The following is a 23,816-nucleotide window of genomic DNA, read 5'->3' on the forward strand; positions in this document are numbered from 1 at the left end:
CACGTCTCCGTGGCAGAGCAGGAAGAGACCTTGGATTCAAAGAAAATAAACATTTGCCAAATGTCTTTTCTAAGCTCTCAGAGGTTTGAAATTCCAGCGCTGACATTTACAGAGAAGGAGGCTGTATTTCAGCTATTGTCCTGTGCCGTGTCTGGATAGGGAGGACTGATGTCACGGCGCTGTGGGCCAAGCAGCGGGTGGGAGTGGGATGGTGGAATGTCTCTTGGTGGTGAGCGAGCACTGGGAGCAGCCGGGAGAGCACCCTGGGTATGAGACAGCCCCATCAAAAGGCAGGCAACTTCAGAGTGTGTGAACTAGCAAGGGCACCGTTGTGGCAGCCTCAAGGCAGCACGGTAAACTGAGAGGCAGATGGGTTTGCTCAGTGGCTGTTTCTGCATGAAGCACTGCAGAGGGCAACCTCTGATCAGGTGGGCAGCTGCCCCTGCGCAGGCGGCTCCTGCACTCCCCTTTGCCGTTCCTGTTAAACGTATCCCTGTCACATTTTAATTGTAACAGGCAAGTTAAGGGTAACTGAAACGTGGGAAAGGGCGTTTGTAATCCAAGGGTAGAGCAAAGGCAGAACGATCTCTGGACAGCAGAGCTGTGTGTACGTTGTCTGCGGGTTGCACTGAGTGTTACTGAACTATTCTACTGATCGATTGAAACTGGTGACCCTCTTGTGTTTAAGTAGCACCTCCAGGACAAGTTAGGATTTGTGCAGTGACTCGGTATGAACTCTGTATCAAAAGGTGTTAGCAGGCATTTTGAAAGCCAGACCTCAGTTTTTCTAAGCTTGAGCTCAGCGATCAAATTTGTCCTCTTCCGCCCGGAGTGAGAAGCTTTGCTCTTCTGCAGTTTATAGGTTCGACGTATGGTCAGCTTCTAAGAATTACAAGAGCAAGTGGTAAATCATACTATGCAGTTTCAGGTCAAAATCTGCAGATTTCCTGGCTAGTACTGCGGGCTGGCAATTTCTTTGGGAAATTAAGAAATCCATGAGAAAAAAAAGGTGGTCTGAAAACAAAAAGGAGTGCACCCATCGTGTTTTCCTGTTTTGTCTATCAGCCAAACAGATGTCTCCCTTGATAATCTGCCCAAGCAGCCACTGTTTGTGGCTGAGGAAGAGAGGCAGGGCGTGTGGGCAGGATTACAAGGGGGATGGGAAGAGCAGGGAGTAGAGGACCTGTGTGGGGCTGTGCCTGCCACCAGCATTCAGACGCCTGCTGTGCCGTTTGGGTTAATGCCTCAATTTATGGCTTGTCCTACTGCGAGGTCAGAAACTGTGAAAATAGTGAATGTATTTCTTTTGTAGCATGAAAGTCATTAATGGCATCGTGTGAAGCGGGGGCTATGTAGCAGGGCGGGTGTGCTCCTTAAGGCTGGCAGCACAGAGCGCAGCGCTGCCAGCATCCCTGCTCCTCTCCATTCAGGGTTCTTTGGGGTTTGTTCAGATCTCTGCGTTCGGTTCATGCCTCGTGAATGTCTTGCATGACTGTTTTGGTTGCTTTTTTACCCAAGTGTCAGCTGTTACTCTGCAGAAGACAAACAGGAGCAAAACGCTGGAGGCAGGGGGCAGGGTTTGCTGTGGTCCTGCTGACGGTGGTGATGAGCCTCCCCGTGAGCATTAAGGGCACCTGGTTGAGCTTGTAGGTACACCAGTACACTATCCTGCAAACACCTCCCACCACTCATCGCTGCAAATCTGCTCAATCTCTTCTTGGAGCCCCTGGAGCAGGGGCTCGGGGTCTCCTGGACGTCACTGGAAAAAGGCAGCCCAGACCTCGGGTGGGAAGTGGTGCTCTCTGGAGCGATGAGCGCCGGCTCTGCAGGGCCCTGCTCACCCTGCAGGCCGTCACTGGGCTGTGTGGTAGGCTGGGGAGATCCGAGGTCGGGAAGCTGCTCCCTTCCCTGGCAGCACAGCTTTTAAAAGCAGCATGGAATACCGGGCATGGAAGCCCTGGCTCCAGAGGTGGAGGTAACCCTGTACCCCCCCAGTTTGTCTGGGAGAGGGAGGGCACTAACGCAGTGCGTGCAGCCCAACAGCTGGAGCATGTGTCGGGCTCCCACCCCTGGGAGTCGCTTGGATTGTTCTCTTTGATTTTACATCTCCCTGGAAATTTATGGGCTTAGCACCTTTAATTTATGACATTGCAATCCTCGTTCGAGCAATTGATTGAAATACAACAGTGCCAAGCTGCAAGCCGGCATTTTAGTAAGGCTGAAGTTTAGAAAGCAAAGCAACAATGCAAGATTATGTATTAAAAGCTGCACTGGAATCCTGTACAGAGGTTCTCTGGGATGCTTTATTCCTAAACTTCTTTGCTTTAAAGGATTACCTCTTCTCTCTCCCTCCATGTAAGTTTGCTGAAACCTACTGCATAGCAAATAGACAGTTTTACTGGCTCTGCTAACTTCTGCTTGTAAGAATGCTTTTATTTTTCCAGCCCAGATCCTGCTGTTCTGTAGTGCATTGTGTGCAGCATCACATATTCTCTCACAGCTACTTGGGGATGTTGTAGTAGCTGTCTTCTGGGATTGCAAGCAGGAAATTGGAGGGTTTATCATTTTTACCCCCCAGTGCAGCGCTTTTGGTTAAACATTTAAGCAAAGATGAAGTATTTGTCCTTTTGAATATGCGAATGAATTCATTTCCATCATCTGGTTATAATTCATAAAATATATATGTGTGTATCCTGTACCGTTCTGAAATGCATTCAGAAAAATAATCAGGGATATGGCTCTGCCTTGTTGACGCTGAGCACTGCTGTAGCATAGTGATGTGCGCAGCATCACGACTCCTGGCTTACTGGTGGCTTTAAACATTGCATCGCAGCCAGGTACACCACAGACAACTGAAAAATATAAAGTATGTTAGTTCAAACTGTGGATATTCAATGATGGCCAGAAGTAACAGAATGAGGCAAGATATTTGTATGACTTTCTGACTAGCAGGGATCAATTTGCTTTTTTCTTTCCCCCTTAATAGATGTGCAGAAGGAACCTGATTTGCCATTACTTGCGGGCCAGCCCAAGATCTTGGCTTTGATTGAGATGGCAAGGGTGAATTTGAATCATAGAATCATTAAGGTTGGAAAAAACCACTAAGATCACCGAGTCCAACCCTAACCCATCCCCACCACTGCCACATCTCCACAGTTTGAAAAAGCTCCAGGGACGGTGACCCCACCACCTCGCTGGGCAGCCTGAGCCAGTGCCTCACCACACCTGGGAAGAAATTTTTCCCGATACCCAACCTGAACGTCCCCATTTGTTGGGGTGTCAGACTGCAAGCTGCAGTGGCTGAGACAACCAGGTATGGCGTCTGCTGTTCTGCCATGAGAAGTGGCCATTTCTGGCAAGGAAGGGCTTTCGTAGCCACATGCAGCTTTTTGTTCATTGCAGACAAACAGCAGTGCTGCTTCTCCCCAGTATCAAAAGCAGAGATAAAGCAGGTGTTAAAAAGCTTGCACATATGGAGTGGCTTTGTGAGCGGGAATGAGCGGTGTTGGTGTGATGTGAGAAGCAGCTCAACCTGCAGTCAAACCTCAATCAGAGACACCAGTGGCCAAAGCAAGCTGGTAAATGAAGCTTTCAGCAGGCTGAACGTTAACCTGAGTGTAACAGGGTGCTTGGAAGGGGAGGAGAATCAAATGGGAATTTGCTGGTGTTGGCAGGCGAGGTGGGGAAGACCAGGGGTAAGAGATGCTTTGTCTGCTCAATCTTGAGTTTCTGCTGGCTTCCAAAGCAGCATGGAGTCTCCTTTGCATCCATGGACCCCAGAGTCTTCCTGGGGTGCCCATAAACGCAGAAGAACCAGACACAGAGCTCCCAAGCCCTGCTGCCCTGGGTAGGGAAGCAAGGCAGTGGCGGAGGCTGGAGGAGCACGACCTCTCTGCTCTGCTTGTGGCCTGAGGTGTGTGTTCAGGTGTGTGTTCAGGCTTTGGATCACTGCGCCTTGCTCGTGGCAGCATCGTGTCAAATTGCTGCTCCCATTTTGGCCAGCGGCCCACCAGCTCTGCTTGAAGAGCTTGGCTATTTCAAATGGAGAAGGGTGCAACCTCTAATTAAAAAATCCTGTTTTTCAGAGTAGTTGTAGCTCTTGCTGTGACAGAGGCTGTTAAAAATTCAGGGAGTTGAATGGAATCCGTGAGTTTATCTCAGTAGTGCCTTCATTTGTAGGTGGGGAGTTGTAGGCTTCCACCTGGCGATATTCAGACAGAGGGTAGGGACCTGTGCCTTCACGTGGCTGGGGAAGGCTGGTTTAAAAGGGAATGTGTTAATTAAAAATAGGAGCTGCTTTCAGTCAGGAGAAAATAACCATCCCTGTTTTGTGTATAACATGAACTAGAGAATAATTAAGCTGTGGCTTTGGTGAAAATGCAGCTTTTTGTCTTAGGAAAAGGTTAAGTGGTTATGTTTAGTTTGCTCTTTACGTGAAGTATCAAGGAGGTATTGAGTGTAATTGGTGGAGCTTTAAGTCTGGATGTTTGCTAACACATCGGTTAATGCTCTGTAAATGCTGTTTGTCTCTTAAGGCTGGGGAATATTGTCCTTCACAGGGGTGCGTATTGCGTAGAACTTAGATGCTTGAGCTTGCAGTGGGAAAGTGGCAATCCTTAAACATCTCTGGAGCACCCAGTAAGGATCTGGAGCGGAATCACCGTGCTGGGCACGGGGAGAATAAGACCCCTCCCTTTGCCACCTACCTCTCTGTTTTTCCACTGGAAACCAAAGAAAAAGCTCCATGCATCAAAAAAAAAAGGTTGTAAGAGCCGCTGCATTATGTTTGTTGGCTGAGCGTGTTATTTCATTTCATGTGCATGGTAAATTGCATGCGCTGAGTCATGAAATCAGAGCTACTAGCAACCATAAACCTTGCTCACAGTTCTGTTAGGCATTTTGCGTTTATTTCCCCTCCCCTGACTGTCCTTACTACTAATTTCCAACTGTGTTATGGTACAGTTTTTAATTAACTCATTATGTGTTAACTGAGCACTCTTTGAAGCCTTCTTTTAGACTGCAGCTCTGTGTAACTATGCAGCACGTGGGTGTTCATAGCAGCATGTTTGTTTTTAGCTTTTAACTAGGAAGATATTTCATCCTCATCTCAGATTGTGTTTAGAAGAGGAAAGTCTGCGATAACTATCTCAGCAATATCAAAAGAACAAACCCAGCCACGCACCATCCTGGGGGACATGCTGCTGCTTCTTGCATACAACAGCTTGCTCAGATGGTGCAGATAGATCCTCAGTGGTCTCCTGAAGGCATTCCAGGTGCTGAGTCACGGAGCTGGGGAGGGCGGTGGGAGGGGAATGGGGCAGCCCCGGTGATGGGGTGCACGAGTCCTGCTGGTACGGAGGGCACAGAGCCTCTCCTGAACGGGGCTGCCAGGATCTGCCCCCGGAGGGATTCATCTTGTTTGCGTCTAGCTGGCTGCTGGTAGTCTGTAAGGCAGTGAGAAACGCTGAGCTCGCGGGTTTTAGTTGGAAAAGGGAGGGTTTTTTTTTTTTGCTACTGAAGCATTTAATACAGCGCCTAATCTTACAGGCCGTAATCGTCTTTTTCCTTTAGCAGCATTGCCCCGAAGGGTTAATATTTACCTTCCCTCCGTCTGCGGGTAGCGTGCCGTTCAGCCGGACCGTGCAGATGGATACAGGTGGAAAACACCCTCGGAAGAGCGCCCGGCTTGTCCTCATTTCATGCCTCGTTGGCCACCCAGCCCACACTGCGCGGGGTCAGGAGCCGTCGGGGAGAGGAGACCTCTCCTCCCAGCCCTGGACCACCTGCGTTTGGGTGCAGCACCCCTCCTGCCTCCGCTCTGCTGGCTCCGGCCTCGGCCAGCCGAGGAAAAGGCGGCAGCAATTACGGCACACACAATTAACGAGCTTCTAATCTCCAGCCTTGCGTGTAATTGCTGCTGTCAAATACAATTAGTGTCTGCCCAAGTTCCCCTCCCAGGGGGACAGCCAGGCCATGGCACGGGGAGAGGAGGGGGGAGAGTGGCTGAAACTTTAGGAGAGTTTGCGTGTTCTTGTTGCCTCCCCAGTAACCCTCACTTCTCAGATGGTGCCCAGAAATGTAAATCTGGAGAGTTAAGGGGACGTGGCAGCCACCAGAGCGCTCCGTGAGCTCTGCTGCTGGGTTACCTCTGGAGTGTCTCCTGTCAGATTTGTCGCCTGAGACAATGCAGCTTAATTACAACTCAATCAGCACGCTTCAAGGATTTACGTGAACTTCACGAGAGCTGAAGGGGTTAGGGGACATTGCCATCCGTCATGGCAGCGGAGCCGGAGCTGCTGAGCCTCCCCCAGGTGCAGCATGGGAGGTGTGGCTCAGGACAGGTTCCTCCTGCTACCACCAAGCAAAACTCTGCAGACGTCCCATGCTGCAGCTCTTCCAGGCTCAGGGCAACACACGTGCTGATTGAAGGCTCAGTTCTGGGTATTCACTACTGCAGGGATGTTTAAATTGTAATTTTACAGAGGGTCTTTCTCACCTCCCTCCCTTAAGCCGGGTACTGCTGCCCCTCTGAATCCTGGTGCATTAGGCTCAGAAAGAGCGGGCTGCATCACAAACATCTGAACACAACCTCAGAGAGCTCCTTCCATGCTCAGCAGTGCCTGGGATGCTCGAGCCCGGCCATAGCTTGCATTGAAGTCATCTCGCTCTTCCATTTCCAAACTCCATGATGATGATGAACTGTATTGGGATTGGGATGCCCCAAGCCTTGCGTGGGATCTACCTTTTCAGCTTTTCATTTTTCACTTCCCCTTTATTTTTCAGTCGCAATCAGACTTTAATGTTGTTAAAGCTTGTAAGTGACTTTGAGCTACTGTCGCATTGAAGAGAAGACGGAGCTGAAATTGTCAGTGAGGCATCGGACAGGGTTTTTTAATGTGTCTGTCATTGTATGTTAACCTCTGAACTGGGACACAATGTCTGTTTGATGGCTGACAACAATTCGAAGGTATGCGTCTTGACATCGTGGATAAAGGAAGATGGGGGAGTGGGGATAAAAAATGAATTAATGATGTTAGCAAATATTAGTCCCCGTCTTTCCATTCAGTTCAGAAAGCGGTTGTCAGGCTTTGAGGCTGGCTGGAGCTGCATTGTCCGTGACAGCCAGCCCAGATGTGATTGTACCTTGACTCAAGCCAAGCTTTTATTGACAAATACAGTGCTGGGAGGTAGGGCTGGGGCTGCTGTGCTGTCCCCTCCAGGAGGAGCATGGCTTTTCTCCTGCAGCTCTGCTTGACACGATGGTTCTTTGCTGGAGCTCCCTTCGTTGCTCCAAAATGCATCAGGAGTCAAGGGAGCTGGAAATGCCTCTTAATGAGTACAGCTGCTGCATACAGAAGCACACATTTACCTGTGATTTATGCTAGCTATGGTCAACCAGATCCACCTACCTAAGTTAGCTGTCAAGAGTAATAGTGACTTTGAGATCAGCTGTAAGTGTACATAAGCAGGAAAGAGTCAGTGGACAAGAATGAGGGATAAATTAGGAAATTCCAGTGCCTCTTAAGGCATTTCTGCCTTTCTTTATGACCTCTTCCTGGATCTCTTACGTGACACTGCTTGTGCTTTGGCACTTGTGTGCAGTCCTGCAAGAAGATTTGTTGCTGTGCTGCTACAAATTCCTCTGCCTGCCCATGGTTTTTTAACTGGCAGTTTGAGAGTAACCCCTTCACACACATGGCACATTGTGATTTTGCCTTTTCTCCAGCATCTCTTACATGGCTCTGACTGCAGATAGTACTGCTGGCATCTATCTCAGATTCAGATTATGGGAGCAAATTATGGGAGCCTGGGATCATGTTATTCCTTAACTATCATTAGTTACATGTGTATCTGCAGCGCTTTGGACAGCATGCCAGCAATGAAAGAAATTGAGCTGGCTTAATTGAGAGCTGTATAGTTAATTATTAGTGCCTTTTTAAAGGAGAAGGGAGAATTTGCAATGTCAGGGTTTCATTTTGCCGTGGTTTGCAAGGTAACTTGCTGGTTGTTATCTGTCTGTGTGTGACGTTTGCTTTGTCTCTTCAGCCCCAAGAACCCTTTTTCACTGTAGAAATGTCAGGAGATAGATTTAAGAAGGTGCACCAGCCCATTACAGATGCCTTCAGCCAGTGTGAGCAGCACATAAACCACAGAACGGTTCCTCTTCGTGCTGCAGTGTGGCTTGGAATGAGCAGCATCTCCTGTCCCACCTCTTGCCTGATTTCTTTGCTCCGTCACCCTCGGATTTCATGTGCACATCCCTGGCAGGTCGGGCAGTACGGATGTTGGCAGCAGGCAGCGGAGCTCAGGGTACGAGCAGGTTGGCAAGGGTGGCTGGAAGGAAACCAGTTTGTGCCTGCGTCAAGGCTGAGCTCCCATCGCTCCTGGGAAGGAGTGCTGTTCCCAGCCTGGGCACATTCCCCTTGGGAAGCCCAGCCACGGTGATGGATGTTGGAGCACGGTGCTACTGTTAATGGCTTTGCAGAGCGCAGGCACACGCTGAATCCTGAGAGGCTAGCTGAGACTTTTGCTGTACATTTTTCATAAACTCGTTCTACGTATCACAGACTGTGATGGAATAAGCTTGGTTCAACATTCATAGGTTGGATATTGGGTTCCCTGTTTTTGTATGAGGGAGAGGAGATAAAAGCTGCTTGGACAAAGCAACCTGTATATGGATTGAGAGCTGGAGGAGTTGTCATCTGAGCATTTTTGGGAAAGCCTCTACCGTTAAGTTTCCTGATGACCTTAGGTGTACTCGATCAATATGATTAATCTTTGGTGGAAATGCATCGGGTTGCACAAAGAAGGTGAACTTAATCCAAGAAACCTGCTTCACAATTCTTGCCTCTAGAAAGATGAAATTTATTTTCTCAAGTGTTGTTTCTGACTTTGAAAAAAGCAACCACCCGGAAAAAGAGAGGAAAGAATGTAGATTAAAAGTGTTCTTGTAGTTTCTGGAATGGGTTGGGAGGCCGTTGTCCCCCAGCATCAAAGAGGATGGGCTAAGTGTGAATATAGCTTCATTTCATAGGAATAGCTCCTCATTTCATAGGAATAGCTCTTGCATGCAGTAGCAGCTGATCGGAAATTAATTCTCTTTATAAGTGGTGTGGAAATAATTGATGGACAGTAAGGTTCCCTGCTAAATAATTTTTTAAGAGGGGCACTGCACTGTGAAGACTCTGAAGCCCTTTCCCTTCAGGAAAGAAGAACTTTGTGTCACCGTTTGCTCTAAATTAGAGAAAGCCAGCTTGCCACGGAATAGTTTTCATAGCCAATTTCCTTTCCATCTTTTCTTTCAAAGTAGTGTTATCTGCAAGCCCAAATGTTATGGCTTTGGGCTAGTACAGGAGGGCTGAAAGGTGGAACTGGTTCAAGCTGGGCAGAATGTAAATGTGCTACGGTAAAAAAAAAAAAAATTGTTTAAAACAAAAGCAGCTTAGGGAGCCAGGAAGAAAGGCAACTTAAAGCATTTACTTTAAAATATCAACGTCTTTCTACGTAGAATTCTGATGAGGCAGCACCATTTTTGGTGTAGTCAGCAATGTATTGCATCTACCGAGAGATGGCTAGAGTTGGGCCAGCTTTCCCTTGCTTCTCTGATTTTATTCCTCCGGGGTATGATGATCTCTTGTCACAGAAAGCAGAACTGTCCACTGCTAACAGCACGTAGTAATTAATGGGCTATTTTGTAAGGCGGGATTGCTGTGGATTGCGAACCAGTTTTGAATGCTCCCCTGGAGAATGGGGTGCTGGCTTCCCTAGAGCAAGTCCAGCACAAGAGGGTCAGGCTTTCAGACGCAGGCTCTTAACTCTGTTCTGAAAACCTGGCATCGAGTTAAAGTCAATCGCAGAGCCCAAAGTGCTGGATGCTTTTTGAGAAGGTAGGCCTGCGACTGCGTATCGATCAATCATCTCTCTAATTGTTCATTTCTATTATGGCGGGAATCATTCAGAATCCTAGAGTTCCTGGGAGTAAATCATTTGGAAATGCTGCCCATTATAAAATTTAATTTTAAATCTATATTAAATAGATTTCCAAAGGCAAGCTTTGCAATCTAGTAACAGAACATTATGCCGCCGCACAGAGGCTCGGCTTTTGGGTCCTTGGGGGCCATGGCTGAGAGCAGTGTGGTGGCAATGCTTTGGGTCCCTGCGAGCAGGATGGCCGGGCCTCCCAGCACACCTCCAGGCTGAGCCCGTGGCCACAAGCACAGCAGCATCCATCTGCCCCCTCCAGGTGGGAAGGGTCACGGACGGCGCTTCCGGAGGGCTGAGTTCATCCCTTGGGCTGGGAAAGGTCTGGGAGGTGAACTGGGAGCCAGGATGCTGGACCAACCTTTCTTTTTCTTTCAGACGACAGAGAAGAGGGCGAAAGAAAGCAAAACCGCGTTTGGAGGCCCAGTTGTCAGCTCGTTGTATCAAGAAGAAACAATCAGGTGATTATCTGTGCTGGACTTTGGTTAAAAACGGTATTTTTCTCGTGTCATCTTGTTAAGCTTTTTTTTTTCTAATATCACGCAAGTGTGGTGGCAACTACAACAGGATAATAAATGACAGGAAAGAACTTTTCAGGTCCATAATCATTTAAATCAATAACTCTCTGTATCACTGCCAGGTACTAACCTTTCCCTGGTGCGAGATGTGGGGGAAGGGCAAGGCTTCCCATTTTTCAGTTATATGGCTAAAAAAAGGTAATATTGGCTTTTTTTAATAGAAAGCTATTCAGACACCACCTTTCTCAAATAGTTATTTCTTTACCAATATGTTCATTAAGGTCTGTTCAGTGAAGGTTTTAATATTGGACAATGTTTGCCTTCAGGGAGAGTTTGCACCTTATATCAAATTAATTTTTTCTAGGTTCTGCAGCTAGCATAGCAGAAATGCATTTACTGAGCTAGAATGGCTGCTATTTAAAAACTGTCAAAGTGCAAGTACTCAGTGATATTAGCTTCTGAATAAGGACAGCTGGGTTTTTTTGCTTGTTTTTTATTGTTCCAGGCTACTAATCACAGGAGTAGTTTTCACTCCAATATGTGAAGGATTACCTGGAGAATCTTTGAGAATGCGGCATTATTTTTAGTTAAAATGAGCGGGCTAAATGAGAAGGCTGAATGTGTGAGCAGTGTTCGCTGTCATGTTGCAGTCACCCATTTATGTGTTTGTGATCCCATTTGTTTCACTGTATGTCTCGCATCATTTTAGTCTCAGGAAATTAAAAGACGAACGCTGATTTCTGTACACACCCCCTCTCAAGCATGCTGCAAATTTTCCCCAAGTGTTCAAACTCTAACGCAGCGTTTCTTTGGCTGGTTGTCACAAATGAATGAAAAGTAAAACGAGAGGAGGTGGCTCCAAGCCCTCTGCAAGGAGATCAGGTAGGAACTGGTGCTCTGAGCAAGCAAACACAGCGGCAGCGCTGTGCTTGGCTGCTTGGCTGCAGCGTGGGCACATCCCTCGGCATTGCAGCCCACTCCTGAGCAAGATGGAGCTGCTGGCCAGGAGCAGCCAGGCTTGGAGAGCCGTCACATCTTAACATGCACCTGGACCTTGACCAGACAGGCAGGTGTGACCTTGCTTTAACGTACTGCTTGAGGAATAGCCCCTCTGCTAGCCGCAAGCTCCTTTTTCTTCCCTGCTCTGTCAGCGTAGGTCTCAGCCAACATCCTTGATGTCATAACTTGACCTTGTGGTTTAAATTCTGTTTGAGCTGCTCGTTCAGGAGTTGAGCATATTAGCGCTGCCTGGTATTGGGCGCCGAGTGAGACGTTTATTCCTGCAGTCCTTCCAGAGTCTTTGCTATCCCTGGTATTGCCCTTCTGAACATGAAATACAGCACAATATCCAGAAAAACAGATTTTGCCCCAGTTAGCATACTGGTCTAACTCTCCTCTTCATATTTTTGTTTCTATTTCCATGAGAACATTGCTCGTGGAGGACTTTAAGATGACTGCAGCTCCAAATACTTTTTTTCCAAACCTGCCATGCAGAACATAGAATCATAGAATCATAGAATCATAGAACGGCTTGGGCTGAAAAGGACCTCAAAGATCATCGAGTCTCAACCCCCCTGCCAAGTGCAGGGTCGCCAACCACTAGACCAGGCTGCCCAGAGCCACGTCCAGTCTGGCCTTGAATGCCTCCAGGGACGGAGGCATTCATACTGTGTGTTTTATGTGTGGCAGCGCCCAGATATTTGTGGACGAGTATAGCATGGCTGTAATCCTTATAAAATGTGGCTGTGGTTGGATGTACTCACTGAACACAGCTGGTTCAGTGAGATTCTGATGAAAGTGAGTTGCATAAAATCTCTTGACTTTGTTCGCAGAAGCTTTCACGCGGTCCATTAGCACTATTTGGCTAGTGGGCATCTACGTCTCCAACTGTGAGTTAGGAAGTGAGCAAGCATCAGCATTGTTTCATTCACATGCAGCTGTACAGCTTCACCTTTCTCAGTGCAGTTGCCCATGTACTGTTGCATTTGTCTACTGTTTATTCTCTTACTCGAGTAGGGAATAAATGTGAGCAAGTATAATTGCATCCTCGCATAGTTCTAAATAGCAAAATTGCACTGGTACAAAGTTTGCAAGTAGCTGAGCCTGAGGATGGCTCTAGACATTTAATTTGGTATCCAAGTTTAGCTAGAGCATGGAAGCGATTTGGCTTGATAGTTTGGCTTCTCTCAAATGAGAAGGAGACTTTAATTGGGCTGTGAATGGTTACTTACAAGAACATAAGATTCAGTAATACTTGATTGCGTTTGTAAGCAGTGTGCTGTCTTAAAAACCAACCAAACAAACAAAAATCCCTCAGAAATATTTCTGTAGAGAGGAAGGAGAATTAGAATTTCATTTTCTGTATGCTGCTCCTAGGGATTCCCTCATGTATAGATAAGAATCCAGGCTTTTGTTATTGGATTCAAGTGTTAGCTAATAGCTCCTGAGTTGGAAATTGCGTAGGCAGAATGCAGTAAAAGGATTTTCAAGAGTTGCACCAAAACTTGGCAACTTGCTTGTAGCCTGAGATTTCATAGGCTTCTACATGTAAGTAGTGTGGTATTCAAGAGGGAGTAACGAAGGTTTATTGGTGGAGGGTTATAGCATATTCTAGAAAGCTGGGGGGTGAGAGGAGCAGAATAAGAAAGAAAACTTAACGCCTTGAGCCAGCAAAGATTTGCATGTTGGTAGTTACCAGTAAGTCTGATGCTGCAGGTTCTGTGTGTGGGGACTGCTTCGTAGCCTGAGATCTGAAGAAAGAAACTTTGCAGATGATCTCGGTTGTCAGTGGTGGGCCTTACTGATGCTCTGCAACAAGCTTGCCAAAATTGAAATACAAATCAGTCCACTTTAATCTGTTTCCCTGAGCTGTTGGTGGGATAATTATTTTCCAGTTATAGAGCCATAGTAAGGAAGCCCAGAATGAGCAAAAATCTTATTTTGTCTGCTAAAAACTAAAACTCGAGTCCTCATCAGCCCTGGGTTCTGACAGACTTCTGAAAGCAACAGATTTCATAGCAAGCAGCACTGTGCCAAACGTAGGCTCCCATATGCCCTTTAGGATTCAGCTGATGCAAAGGCAGAGAAAGGCTGTCCAATTTATCTGGAGCCCAGCATCTTCACAGCCTCACTGGGCACCAGCAGATAGGCAGGAATGCAAGTGCAGATTTTTGAAGGCTCACCTAAGCAGATTCTCTTAATTTATGCTTACCAGAAGCATCTGAACAGTTGAACCAATGATTACATAGCAGCGGCTTGGAGTAGGTTAATAGGGAGATGAGAGATCTTGTTTTAAGTGTAGTCTAAACCACGAGTTTACTGTCAGCAGTCAATTACCAAAGCAGCACTGCTACTGCTTTCAAAGTGAGTTTCTAAAATACACATAAATAATGCTTACATTCCTTTTGTGGAATGAAGTGCTTGGCTGATAGGGTGCAGATCTGTAAATGCTGGGCAAGGGGGAATTGCCATACCATACCCTGAAGTCAGGTGGATTCGGAGCTGGGAGAGCTGGGATGGTGCCAGAGCCGATTTTGCCTTATCACTAATTATCTCAAATGTTTCCACTTTGAGAACAAGATAGGAAAATGGTCGGTCTGGCTCATGTAACTACATTGCACGGATTCCAAATAAATTCAAGAGCATCCATAGAAACAGGTTATACTGATCTAATTAAATCAATTTAGAAAGAGATTCAGTTAAATCAGTGCAATTTGCGTGTTCATAGATCAATCCTCAAATCAGGAGAAGGTCTCTTGAGCTAATGAGGCGTAGCAGTTATTTACTTTGGGGTGCTGGGCACTGGTCATCAATTAGGAGTCATTAATAAAGCCTGGCAATAAAGAGCTGAAGTACCCCCAGTGACTAATGGGGAACAGTTGCAAAATGTATTAGCATAGTGCTCTGCCTTTGTGTTTCTCTGTAAATCACTTATCTCACTTTGGGCATTAGATAAAAATAATGTCTGCTGGTGGTGGAACTCGGAGATTCCCCTTGAAGGAGGGTTTGGAAATCCGTGGCTTCAGCCTGCTCAGCAGCACTGGGTGTACTGCTGGGCTTTTTTTTTTTCTGCTGCATAAAGCTTTATGTCTGGTCTTAATGCCAGAACGAAAGCAGCAGCGGCTGAGCTCTTCCATGAGCAAATAAACATAATTACAACTGGAAATTCAACTTTAAAGTTCTTTTTAAACATTTTTTAAGGAGAGGGGGAAAAAAAAAAGGCACTTTGCAAATGTTTCCAGCAAACTTGGCAGATAGCGAGTGCTGCTGCCAGACGTCCGCTTCCATTTCCGAGCAAGGCAGAAGAGGCTGCCTGCGCCTGGACCCTGTGTGCTGGGACAGAATCGAAACCCTTTGGGTGGCTTTAGGGCCCCGTGGAGCTACGTGATACACTTCTGCCATCCCGAGGGGCAAAAGGAGCTCTCTTCTGATGAACCACCACGCTTTCCTGCAGTGCTGTAGAGCAGAGGGGAGCCCGCTGGCTCGCTGCTGGTGGGCCCGCTTTGGGAAGCGGGGGCCATCGGGCAGTCACGTGGCAGCCAGCACCCCCAGCACCCCTCTCCCCGTCCCCCTGGCGTTTGGAAGCCAGCCCGCTGCCGTGTAATCTATCAGAATTGTATTAATCCCGCTAACGCAGCCGCCATCTGGCCCCGCTGCCGGCCGGCTCGCGCGAGCCCCCGTGATGGATGGGCTCTGGAATTGATTAGTTGTTCTGCGAGACAAATGAACTGTTTTGGCAGAAAATACCAGAGGTCGCTGCGTGTGGTCAGGCACAAAGGCTGCTGAATTTTAACGAGCCGCTTCCAGCATCCGTGTTGAAGGTGCTGCTTCGCTTCGCAGGCTTTTGGGGAGAGCCCGGCGCGTGGCCGGGGTCTGGTTCTTATCTTCCAGCCCGCCTCTGGGAATGCCAGTGATGGAAACAAGAGCGGCGCTGGCGTTAGGTAGAAATGGATGCTCTGTCCATGGTGCTTCCACAACAACTGCCAGGTTTGCCCTGGGTCTATGGCTTCCCCAGAGCGGTGACCTTAGGACTGTGCTGGGCAAAGGGCCGGCCTCGCTCAGGCCTCCTTCCCTGGCAGTTCCCAATGGGGCTTTTCACGGCTGTCCCCCTCTCCCCCCCTCCCCGCCGTGACGCTGCTAATCTGCCAAAGTGCTGTGCATCGCGCGGCGTGTGGCACCGGCTGACACATGTCTCGCTGCGTCCCCGCGGCCCCCCAAGGACCGCACACAAGTGTACAGGCAAGTGGGCAACACTCCCCCCGGGACAGCCTGCCGGTTCCAAATAAACTTGAGTTATGGATTTATTCAGCTTGTAAAACCTCAGCTGGCATAAATAATTGAGAAAGCAAAGGTTTGTCTGCGGTGCATACCTCAGGGACCCACTCCTGCTTCCCCCCTCCCACCACCCTTTCTTATGAAAATGATCCCAGTTGCACTGCTAGATAATAACAACACCAAGCAATTAAAAGCTATGGGTGGCTGGAGAGAGGAGAAAAGGTTCAGTTAATGAGCTTTTCCTCTTCCTGCGCCCAAGAGAGCCTCAGAAGTGACGAGGCGATTAAAGCGAAGAGATAATTATAGATTATGTGAAAATGGGTCCCGTGGGGGCCGAGGGCCTTGACACAAACACTGAGTGCTGCGAGTGCCTCTCTGCTCCCCGCGCGCTGCCGCTCCGCTCCGGTGAGCTCCCGTCGCCCGGCCATGCCACCTGTGTGCTGCACCGGGGCCAGGCGGCCCTCACTGAGCATCTTTTGGGACACAGACGTGGAATGGAGGAGAGGAAGCCCAAGGCAGCACTGAGTGGACACCTCAGGGCCTTGGGCCGGAGGTAACCTGTGAGGACAGAAGGGAGCGGGGCCAGGCCAGGGAGCAGTCTCTGGTTGGGAATTGGGTGGATTTTCTGTGCCCCAGGTAGGGAGGAAGTGAAGCCTGGTTAAGTGACATTAGATCTTTCCTATGAGCTATTTAAAACCCATTGGTTTGACACCTCTATGTTTCAAATGGCTTATGGAGAAGGCTTTGGAAGAGGAGGTGGCTTGGTGTAAGCTCTCCTGCATCTATCTTCTAGGGTGGAAGAATCTGCCCATGCTTTTCCTTTGGGCAACAGGTCTGGTTCAGGTTGATTTGATAGATGACCTTTAAAGGTCCCTTCCAACTCAAAGGATTCTATGATTCTATGATTTTGAATGGGGGTTAGCATCTCCTACTGGAACGGGGAGAGCAGAAGGCAGTTTGAGAGGTAGGACATGCTGGGGAGGGAGGGGAGGAGAAGCCCCTCTGGCCATCTGCAAGAAATAGATGGGAACCTGTTTTGTGCAGATATCAGGTGGTCATGGATTTGAGGACTCCTCAATGAGAAGAGACAAGGCTTGTATGTTGTATAGTCTGACACAGAAACAAACTCATCTCAGTCTTTCTTTCAGCTACCATTGTAAGTAACTGTGCACTTTTCCAGTAGTTTGAGTTTCCCGGTTTTCCCATCTCAAGGTGTCCTAAAGGCTGTATTTTTCCTAAATTTAGTCTTTTTTTTAATTGCTAGAAATGCTAGAATCCTTTCCCCTATAATGTTGGTAAAACAATGTTATGATGTGACATACTGTTGTATTGCTGGTGTGCTTCTGTCTGGGTTTTTAGCCTGTTTTGTCTTCTAGGCCTTGCTGCTGACTTTTATCACCTTTATAGGTCGAGTGCACATGCCTACTGGTCTACAAACCGTGCATCCACTTTGCTTCCTTATAACCTCTGTGGTGGAGGGGTTGTTTTGCATGTATACATAAACATGCATGAAACAAAAGTGAAAAATCCTCACGTGCTTCTGTGCTATGTTTCTTATTTCTCAAAGAAGAAAAAAAAGAACCCAGTTTATACTATTTTTGTGAGGTTTTTTTCTCCAGTTACCTTCTTGGTTTTGGCACTTGGCAAGAATGAACAGTTTTGAATGTCTGAAGCACAGCTTCACGGGGCTGTTTTGTTTGCAGGAAAATATCTTCATTAGGACTATAGCGACTCCTTTCAAATCTGTTTGTAAGAAAGCTCACTTCTCTTTGTTGGTTTTTGTAAAATGGAGGGAGAGAATGTAGGGTAAAAAATCTTTCTTTAATTCGAAAACAGGAGCAGGGGGGCAGCGGGTTTAAACCTTGACAAATAAATGCATCACAGAAAGATGAAATTCCCCAAAACCTTACCTTCATGTAGGTAAGTTGCTATCCTGGAATAATTCCACTGTAGAGACTGTACTAATAGAAAAGTGTTTTTTTGGAAAGGGAATACGTAGACTCTTCACAGAGGCAGTTAGTCCAGAAAAGCTAAATCACATCCAGATAGCTGTGTCCATTTTTCTCCCTTACAGACAATAGTGGTATGCTCAGGAGAAAACTAGAAGCTTGCCTGGAGGCTGTGGTGGGATGGTCACCCCCTGTTGCTCCACCAGAACGTGCCCTCCCACGGCTCATGCAGACATGTTCCCATGGCACACAAAATGCGAGCAGTTGCTTCACTGCTGCTGTTTGCCTTCCTGCCGGTACCTTCAGCTGTGCCACGTGAGGTCCAGCAGGGCTTTTGGCAGCCAAGAGAGTGTGTGAGAGGTTAAACTGGCAAGGCAGGGCTGGAGGGACGTCCCTGCGTGTCAAATCAGCCCTTGTTAGCAGGGACAGGCACGCCTCATAACCTCCATCATGAAGCTGTCAAGCTCCATCTTGAGCAGCATAAGCTTTTTGCCTTTTCTAATCCCACCATGAGATTCTTTTTTCTCCAGAGTTTAAAGTAATTGCATCTAAAGCGTGCAATGATTTGTTCCCCAGGAGCCTGTGTAGCATACAGACAAGGCCTCCGACGAATGAGTCCTTGAGAGACTGGTTAAGGAATTGGAAGGCTTCTTTCAGCATCCCTGGGCCTGTATATGAAGCGTGTGATGGCCCACATCTCTCTCCTGGAAAGGTGCAACTCAGATGTGCTGGAAGACTGCTTGCGTGCAAGGGGTAGGGGTGATGTGCAGGAGAAAGGCTGCAGCAGGCTCCTGATTTGTGAGGAGCTTCCTTGGAGGCTGCCAGCTCTGAGTTCTGCTCGTAATCCAGACTGTCTTAAGCTCACAGGCGACTGTAAACTGGAGGTGTCACGGGAGAGCCTAACTGCTTTGTATTGTGAGCTGTTTGGTAGCTGCCAAATCCCATGACGTTGCTGATGGCTTCTTTGGAGCTGTAGTTTTCATCTAGAAACTAGGAAGGGGAAGTATGTGGGCTTTTTGCTTACTACTAGCAAGCTAGTGTCCTCTTTTCTTTACTCCTCAGTAGGAACAGAGCTATATCAGTGTACCTGTACCTAGCGACATTATTGTAATGTCACAAGCTTTGGTTGCTCGTATTTCTGTACCATCCTACAAGTGACCTAGTTGCACTCCTTTTTACAGTGATGGTTTTAGGACAAAGCCTGACCATGGCCTTGGCTCAGAGCAGCAGGCTGGGATATGCGAGGGACCAACACATGCATGTTTTAGGATGCCAGCACATGCTCCCTTAGCCCTGCTTGCTGGCAGAAAGATCCACAAGTCGGGATGTCACAGGCGTTTGAGTTGCACCAGTAGCTTCTTCTGGAGCTGAAAGCAGTATTCTGGCTTCAGACGTGCTAAAACTTACGTTGTTACCAGCGAAGAAAACAATTTCTAATGAAGTTAAGAGCTTTGTACATATTCGTAAAACATGAAAGAACTTCGTATGAGTTGCTGGAGCTACAGCGCTTCTTGGCAATTAACAAAGCAAATACTCAGAACCTTTAGGAAAAGGATGGAAAGCTGAATGAAGACGTTTTTACCTCGCTGTACAAATATGTGCACCTGCATATCTAATACAAGTTCAGGTCAACCCATCTCAAAAAGGAAGGAGGGAGACTGAAGAAGACGAAAGGAAAGTAACAGCAAAAGTAGGAGTTTCTGTCTGAGGAGACAACAGTGTAGGTTGAAAGGAGCATCTGGAGCTAAGGTGACTTGTGTGGTCATGTGAGAGGTCTGCAGATAGTGTGGAGTAGGTGAATAAACACAAATTACTAAAGAGTACCCAATAACATCAGGCATCTGTTTTAAAATCACCAGAAGAAAGTACTTCTTCGCTTTTCACCCCTTCATGCCCAGAATACTAAGCTAGAGAGCTTTCCTGTAGCAAGGCTAAGAGTATGAACGGGTTAAAAAGTAGAGAAATGTTTGAATAAGGATCTGGAAAATTCTGAGACATATCTTCACCTGGATACAGATACAGAAATCCTTAAGCCACCAAGTTTCAGAAGCTGAGAGGATCTAACCGAGGGACAGGTGCTTTGCACTTGTCCTGTTTCTTCTGCTCTTTTTCTCCAAACCTCTGTTAGTGACCACTGTCAGAGATAGATATATGGCATTGAAAAGGCCTTTGGTCTGACTCAAAGTGGCAGGGAGAAGCAAAGCTTTAGCCTTTTATCCTCTGGGAGACTGCAGTGATTTATACCAGGGCTGAGCAGGTTTCGTGTTGGCTAACTTTGTAGGCTTCTTGTGACAGTCCACAGGAGTAAGACTCATGCCTTGACATAGTGTTGTTAAAAACAACCTTTGTTTTTTAGGAAGCAGGAATTTCTGACTCTTCCATGGGGAAAAAACATACTGTTCTGCATGCATCATACCAGGAGCCTGTTCCACTCCAGCGATGCTATTGAAATGTCTGTAGCAAAGTTAGGGCACATGATGTGTACGTGGCCTTTGTGCAGTGCAGTAACGTGTTGTTTCTTTTGCTTTTGTTTCCTGAATAGAGAAGAGGACAAGAACATTTTTGATTACTGCAGAGAAAACAACATTGACTACATAACCAAAGCCATTCAATCGAAAAAAGTGGACGTGAACGTCGCAGATGAGGAGGTATGGATAAAAAGATACAGAACATCAGTCTTTTAATTGCTTAGTTTATCACCTCCATATTAGGCCTTTCCAAAATTCCCCAGTTAGACTTGTGTTAAGGTATTGCAAGAGCTGGACAAACACTTCATCACTGAGTTTCCACTGGGTTTCTAGCAGCGCGGATGTCCTGTGGTTTTGTAGCATACCAGAAACTTCCTGTTATTTTCATCAAGAAGAGCTGCAACTTGCAGAATGACCTGCTGAATACTCCCCTTTCTAGGGGCATCATCCAGTCTTTATCAGAGTCAAAACACCACTTCCCCACAGGGAGATAATAGAGATATTGCCAGAAACCTCAAGAAAAAGACAAATACACAAAATGCAAATGGCCTGATGATTTTCTTGGTAAAAGAAGATGCCTGAAGTGGACAGTTCCACGTTCGGGAAATGTAGCAGTACCAGCTTTATTGCACTGGTTTCAGTGCTTGCATACTGCCACCTAGCCCCGCTCTTGGTCAATAGTATGTACAGCTACTTTTGCCCGCTGCTTTCCAGCACATTGTGTTTTGGTGAACAGATGAAGTGCTTACGCATTCATAGACTGAGACGCCACAAATTCAGTTGGGTTCTCCTGTAGCTCTAAGCAGATTTCTGCCCTCTGAGCCATGACAGCCCCGGCTGGGGCTCTGAATGCTGATGGCAGGGCCTTTTATTATTAATCAGGAATTCGTGTGAATTAATTTTCAGATGAGAGGGAAGGTGTTCACGATCAGAGTTGGAATTTCGCATTGTAAATTCAATGAACTGAAACTGTCGTGTGCCGCACAGTCACTGCAACAGGGCTGTCACCGAGCTCCATCCGCCCTTCTGTCAGCCACAGGTTGCTCAAGTGAGTGCCCAGGAAGGTCACTCCCAACATGGCCAGAGTCCTTTCATTAATAAAATCCCATTTTTGAGGTCACGCGCTTGCAATCAGTGCATAATAGCGTCGTGTGATCTTCGCTTCATTTCCATTGATGAGACGTTCTTTCATACTTCACGAGGTTCAGAAGCTGTTTCCTTCTTTTGTGTTCAAGCAACAAATGTGCCTGTTTTCAGCCAAAGAAACCGTTTAAAAAAATAAATGTGAAAGATGGCTGAAATATTTTTGTTCTCCCTGTGTGGAGAGAGAGCCAGATCTGAGACCTGTCGAGTGACATCCTCTTTGAGAAATATACCCATGGGTCTGAAGTATGAGAGGGCCTGTTTCAGAACCAGCAGGTACTAGCCCATGGCACGTGCAGAGCATGGAGCTGCTGCAGCAAGCATCTGACACCTCTGCAGCCCTGGGAAGATTCCCACTGGTGCAGATTTCCCCCATAGGTTATTTTTGCTTACCCCAGCAAGTGCTCGGAGAAGTAGGAGCTTCTTTTGGCAGGAGCTGGCTTCACGAGACCTGATTTCAGTCAGTCAAATAAATAAATAAATTGGAGAAACGAGAAGAGAAATCTGAAGGAAACATTTGTTTGATGCCGTTTTGAGGAGCTGAAACCATCGCCGGAGTTGTTTAGTATCCAAATGCATTCTTCAAAGTCCGGGGAGCAGCTTATTTTCCAGTATCGTGCAAGTTGATTGAAGTTTTAGAACCCGTTTTAGGAAGGAGATAACCCAGAGCGAGCCTTTGGTAGAGAGAAGTGCATGCAAGCATAATCTTGTCATTTTTATTAACTGTTTTAGTGCTACTGCGTAAATACATCCTGCCATATCCAGAAGATGCCTCTCCCAGCCCTCTGCACGTAACTCACTCTGTCGATCTTTTGATTTAAACACATATAAATTTAAGGTGGCAGCACGGATCCGTACAAAGAGTTAACTTGTTATGGAACAAAATCTGCTGAAGCGCCGAGCAGCCTCGTGCCCAGCTGTAAAGGAGATCAGCACAGCCACTCCTGCGACAGGAGCCTGCAAGGTGCTTCGGTTTTATCTCCAAGCGGTGTATTTGTACTGTATCTAGTTAGCAAAAGGAGAAAATGAGAAGAAAAACATAAAACGGGGGCAAGCCAGCTTAGAAGCAAAAGGATTTCAGAAGGAGCAGCAGAAGTCTGCGGGCTTCAGGCGGAGATGCCCGTGGTGAGTTCTGAAGCATGAGCTGTCTCCTCCCCTGGATTAAAGAAATACATGAAAATCTTCATGTGCAGCAGTCAAGCCAGCATACCTGCTAACAGTACGGATATAATAAATTTCAGTTTAGAATTAAACAAAGAATCTAATGACAGTAATCATGTGCAAGCTTCCATTTACTGTATCTCAATTGCCCAGAGTTCAACAGAATAGCTTCCATTCACTTAGAAGTAAGTAGCGCAGACTAAAACAACCAGTTTCTCTTGCGTGTGTCAGCAGGACTAATGAAATAAGGGACAGACCATGGCTGGGGAGTCACCGCAGGGCGTCAGGCACCGTGGATTGTTTGCTGCCTTTGTGAGAGCAATATTTCTTCAGCTGTTAGCTAGCCAGAAGTTGTTTGGAGGCACAGGTGGGCTGCTTCCATCGTCTGTGCCAGGGGCTGGGGAGGCTGTAGATGGAGGCCTTATTGTAACTGTTGGAGATACCTAAAAAAAAAACCAGACGTTACCTGTGAGCTGTATTTTAAGCCCTTACCAAAACTCGATAATAAAAGGTGTCTGGAATGGTGCTCGCTCAGCCCCTAGTTGCCATATTTTTGAGACAGCAAGTGCCAAACTGGTGCCAAGGCAAGGACAGGGGGGAAAATGGGTTTGGAGAAGCGCTGCTGGGTGCTCAGGCTAACTGCCCTTGGAGGAGTTTCCCTGAATGTGTCAAAGCTCTGAAAGTGCTTGGCTTCCACCTCAAAGCTGAAGTTCACCTGTACAACTGCGCTCCCCTTCACTGATTTCACAATTGCAGGAAGGGGATGGAGCTGTTACGAACGTACCTTGTCTTAATTACTGGTAATAAAACACTTGCTACGAGTTAGATTGGCTGTCGTTGGTGTGCAGCCTTTACAGCTGCAAACATTTGTACCTAGAAGTAGAGCTTGATATTGTGGCATTTGCATTGAGGTTGGCTTTGTTCTCCTCTTTCTCTGCACTGGCTAATTGATGTGAAATTCATTCCCATCCGTTTGTCTGCTGAGGCTTGGTCTAGCTGAGACAAATCCCCGTCCTGTGCTTTGTTTGTGAACACACTGTGACTTGGAGCTGAGCAAAATTGATATGCTGTTGGCTTGAGAAACTGCTGCAGAAGCCGGCCAAGCTGGCAGCGGTTACCCAAGCAAAGCACGGAAGATTTAAGAGGCAGGGTTAGTGCACTGGGGCTATTTTTACGCTGTTTTTATTAAATACTTCAGAGGCAGGGGAAATGCATCTTCTCAAGTAACTTCTGCAACAACTGTTGTGTGTGTTTGAATTGCATGGGGCGAGTACCCTGCTGTCTGATTGCACTGGGCAAGGCCACTGCTGCAGTGCTTTCCC

At 47.1% G+C, this 23,816-nt stretch overlaps 1 protein-coding gene across 1 annotated transcript in view; it reads left to right on the plus strand.

The window, feature by feature from the left end:
• ACBD6 (acyl-CoA binding domain containing 6) overlaps window positions 1-23,816 on the plus strand; it is a 72,668-nt gene that overhangs the window by 14,203 nt on the left and 34,649 nt on the right. Inside the window, exons 5-6 of the mRNA XM_021404951.1 lie at window positions 10,360-10,442; window positions 20,265-20,370. Of these exons, the coding sequence (XP_021260626.1) occupies window positions 10,360-10,442; window positions 20,265-20,370 (189 nt within the window). The remainder of the gene's footprint in view (window positions 1-10,359; window positions 10,443-20,264; window positions 20,371-23,816) is intronic.

The sequence above is a fragment of the Numida meleagris genome, chromosome 7 (assembly GCF_002078875.1).
Source record: "Numida meleagris isolate 19003 breed g44 Domestic line chromosome 7, NumMel1.0, whole genome shotgun sequence".
Lineage (NCBI taxonomy): Eukaryota > Metazoa > Chordata > Aves > Galliformes > Numididae > Numida > Numida meleagris.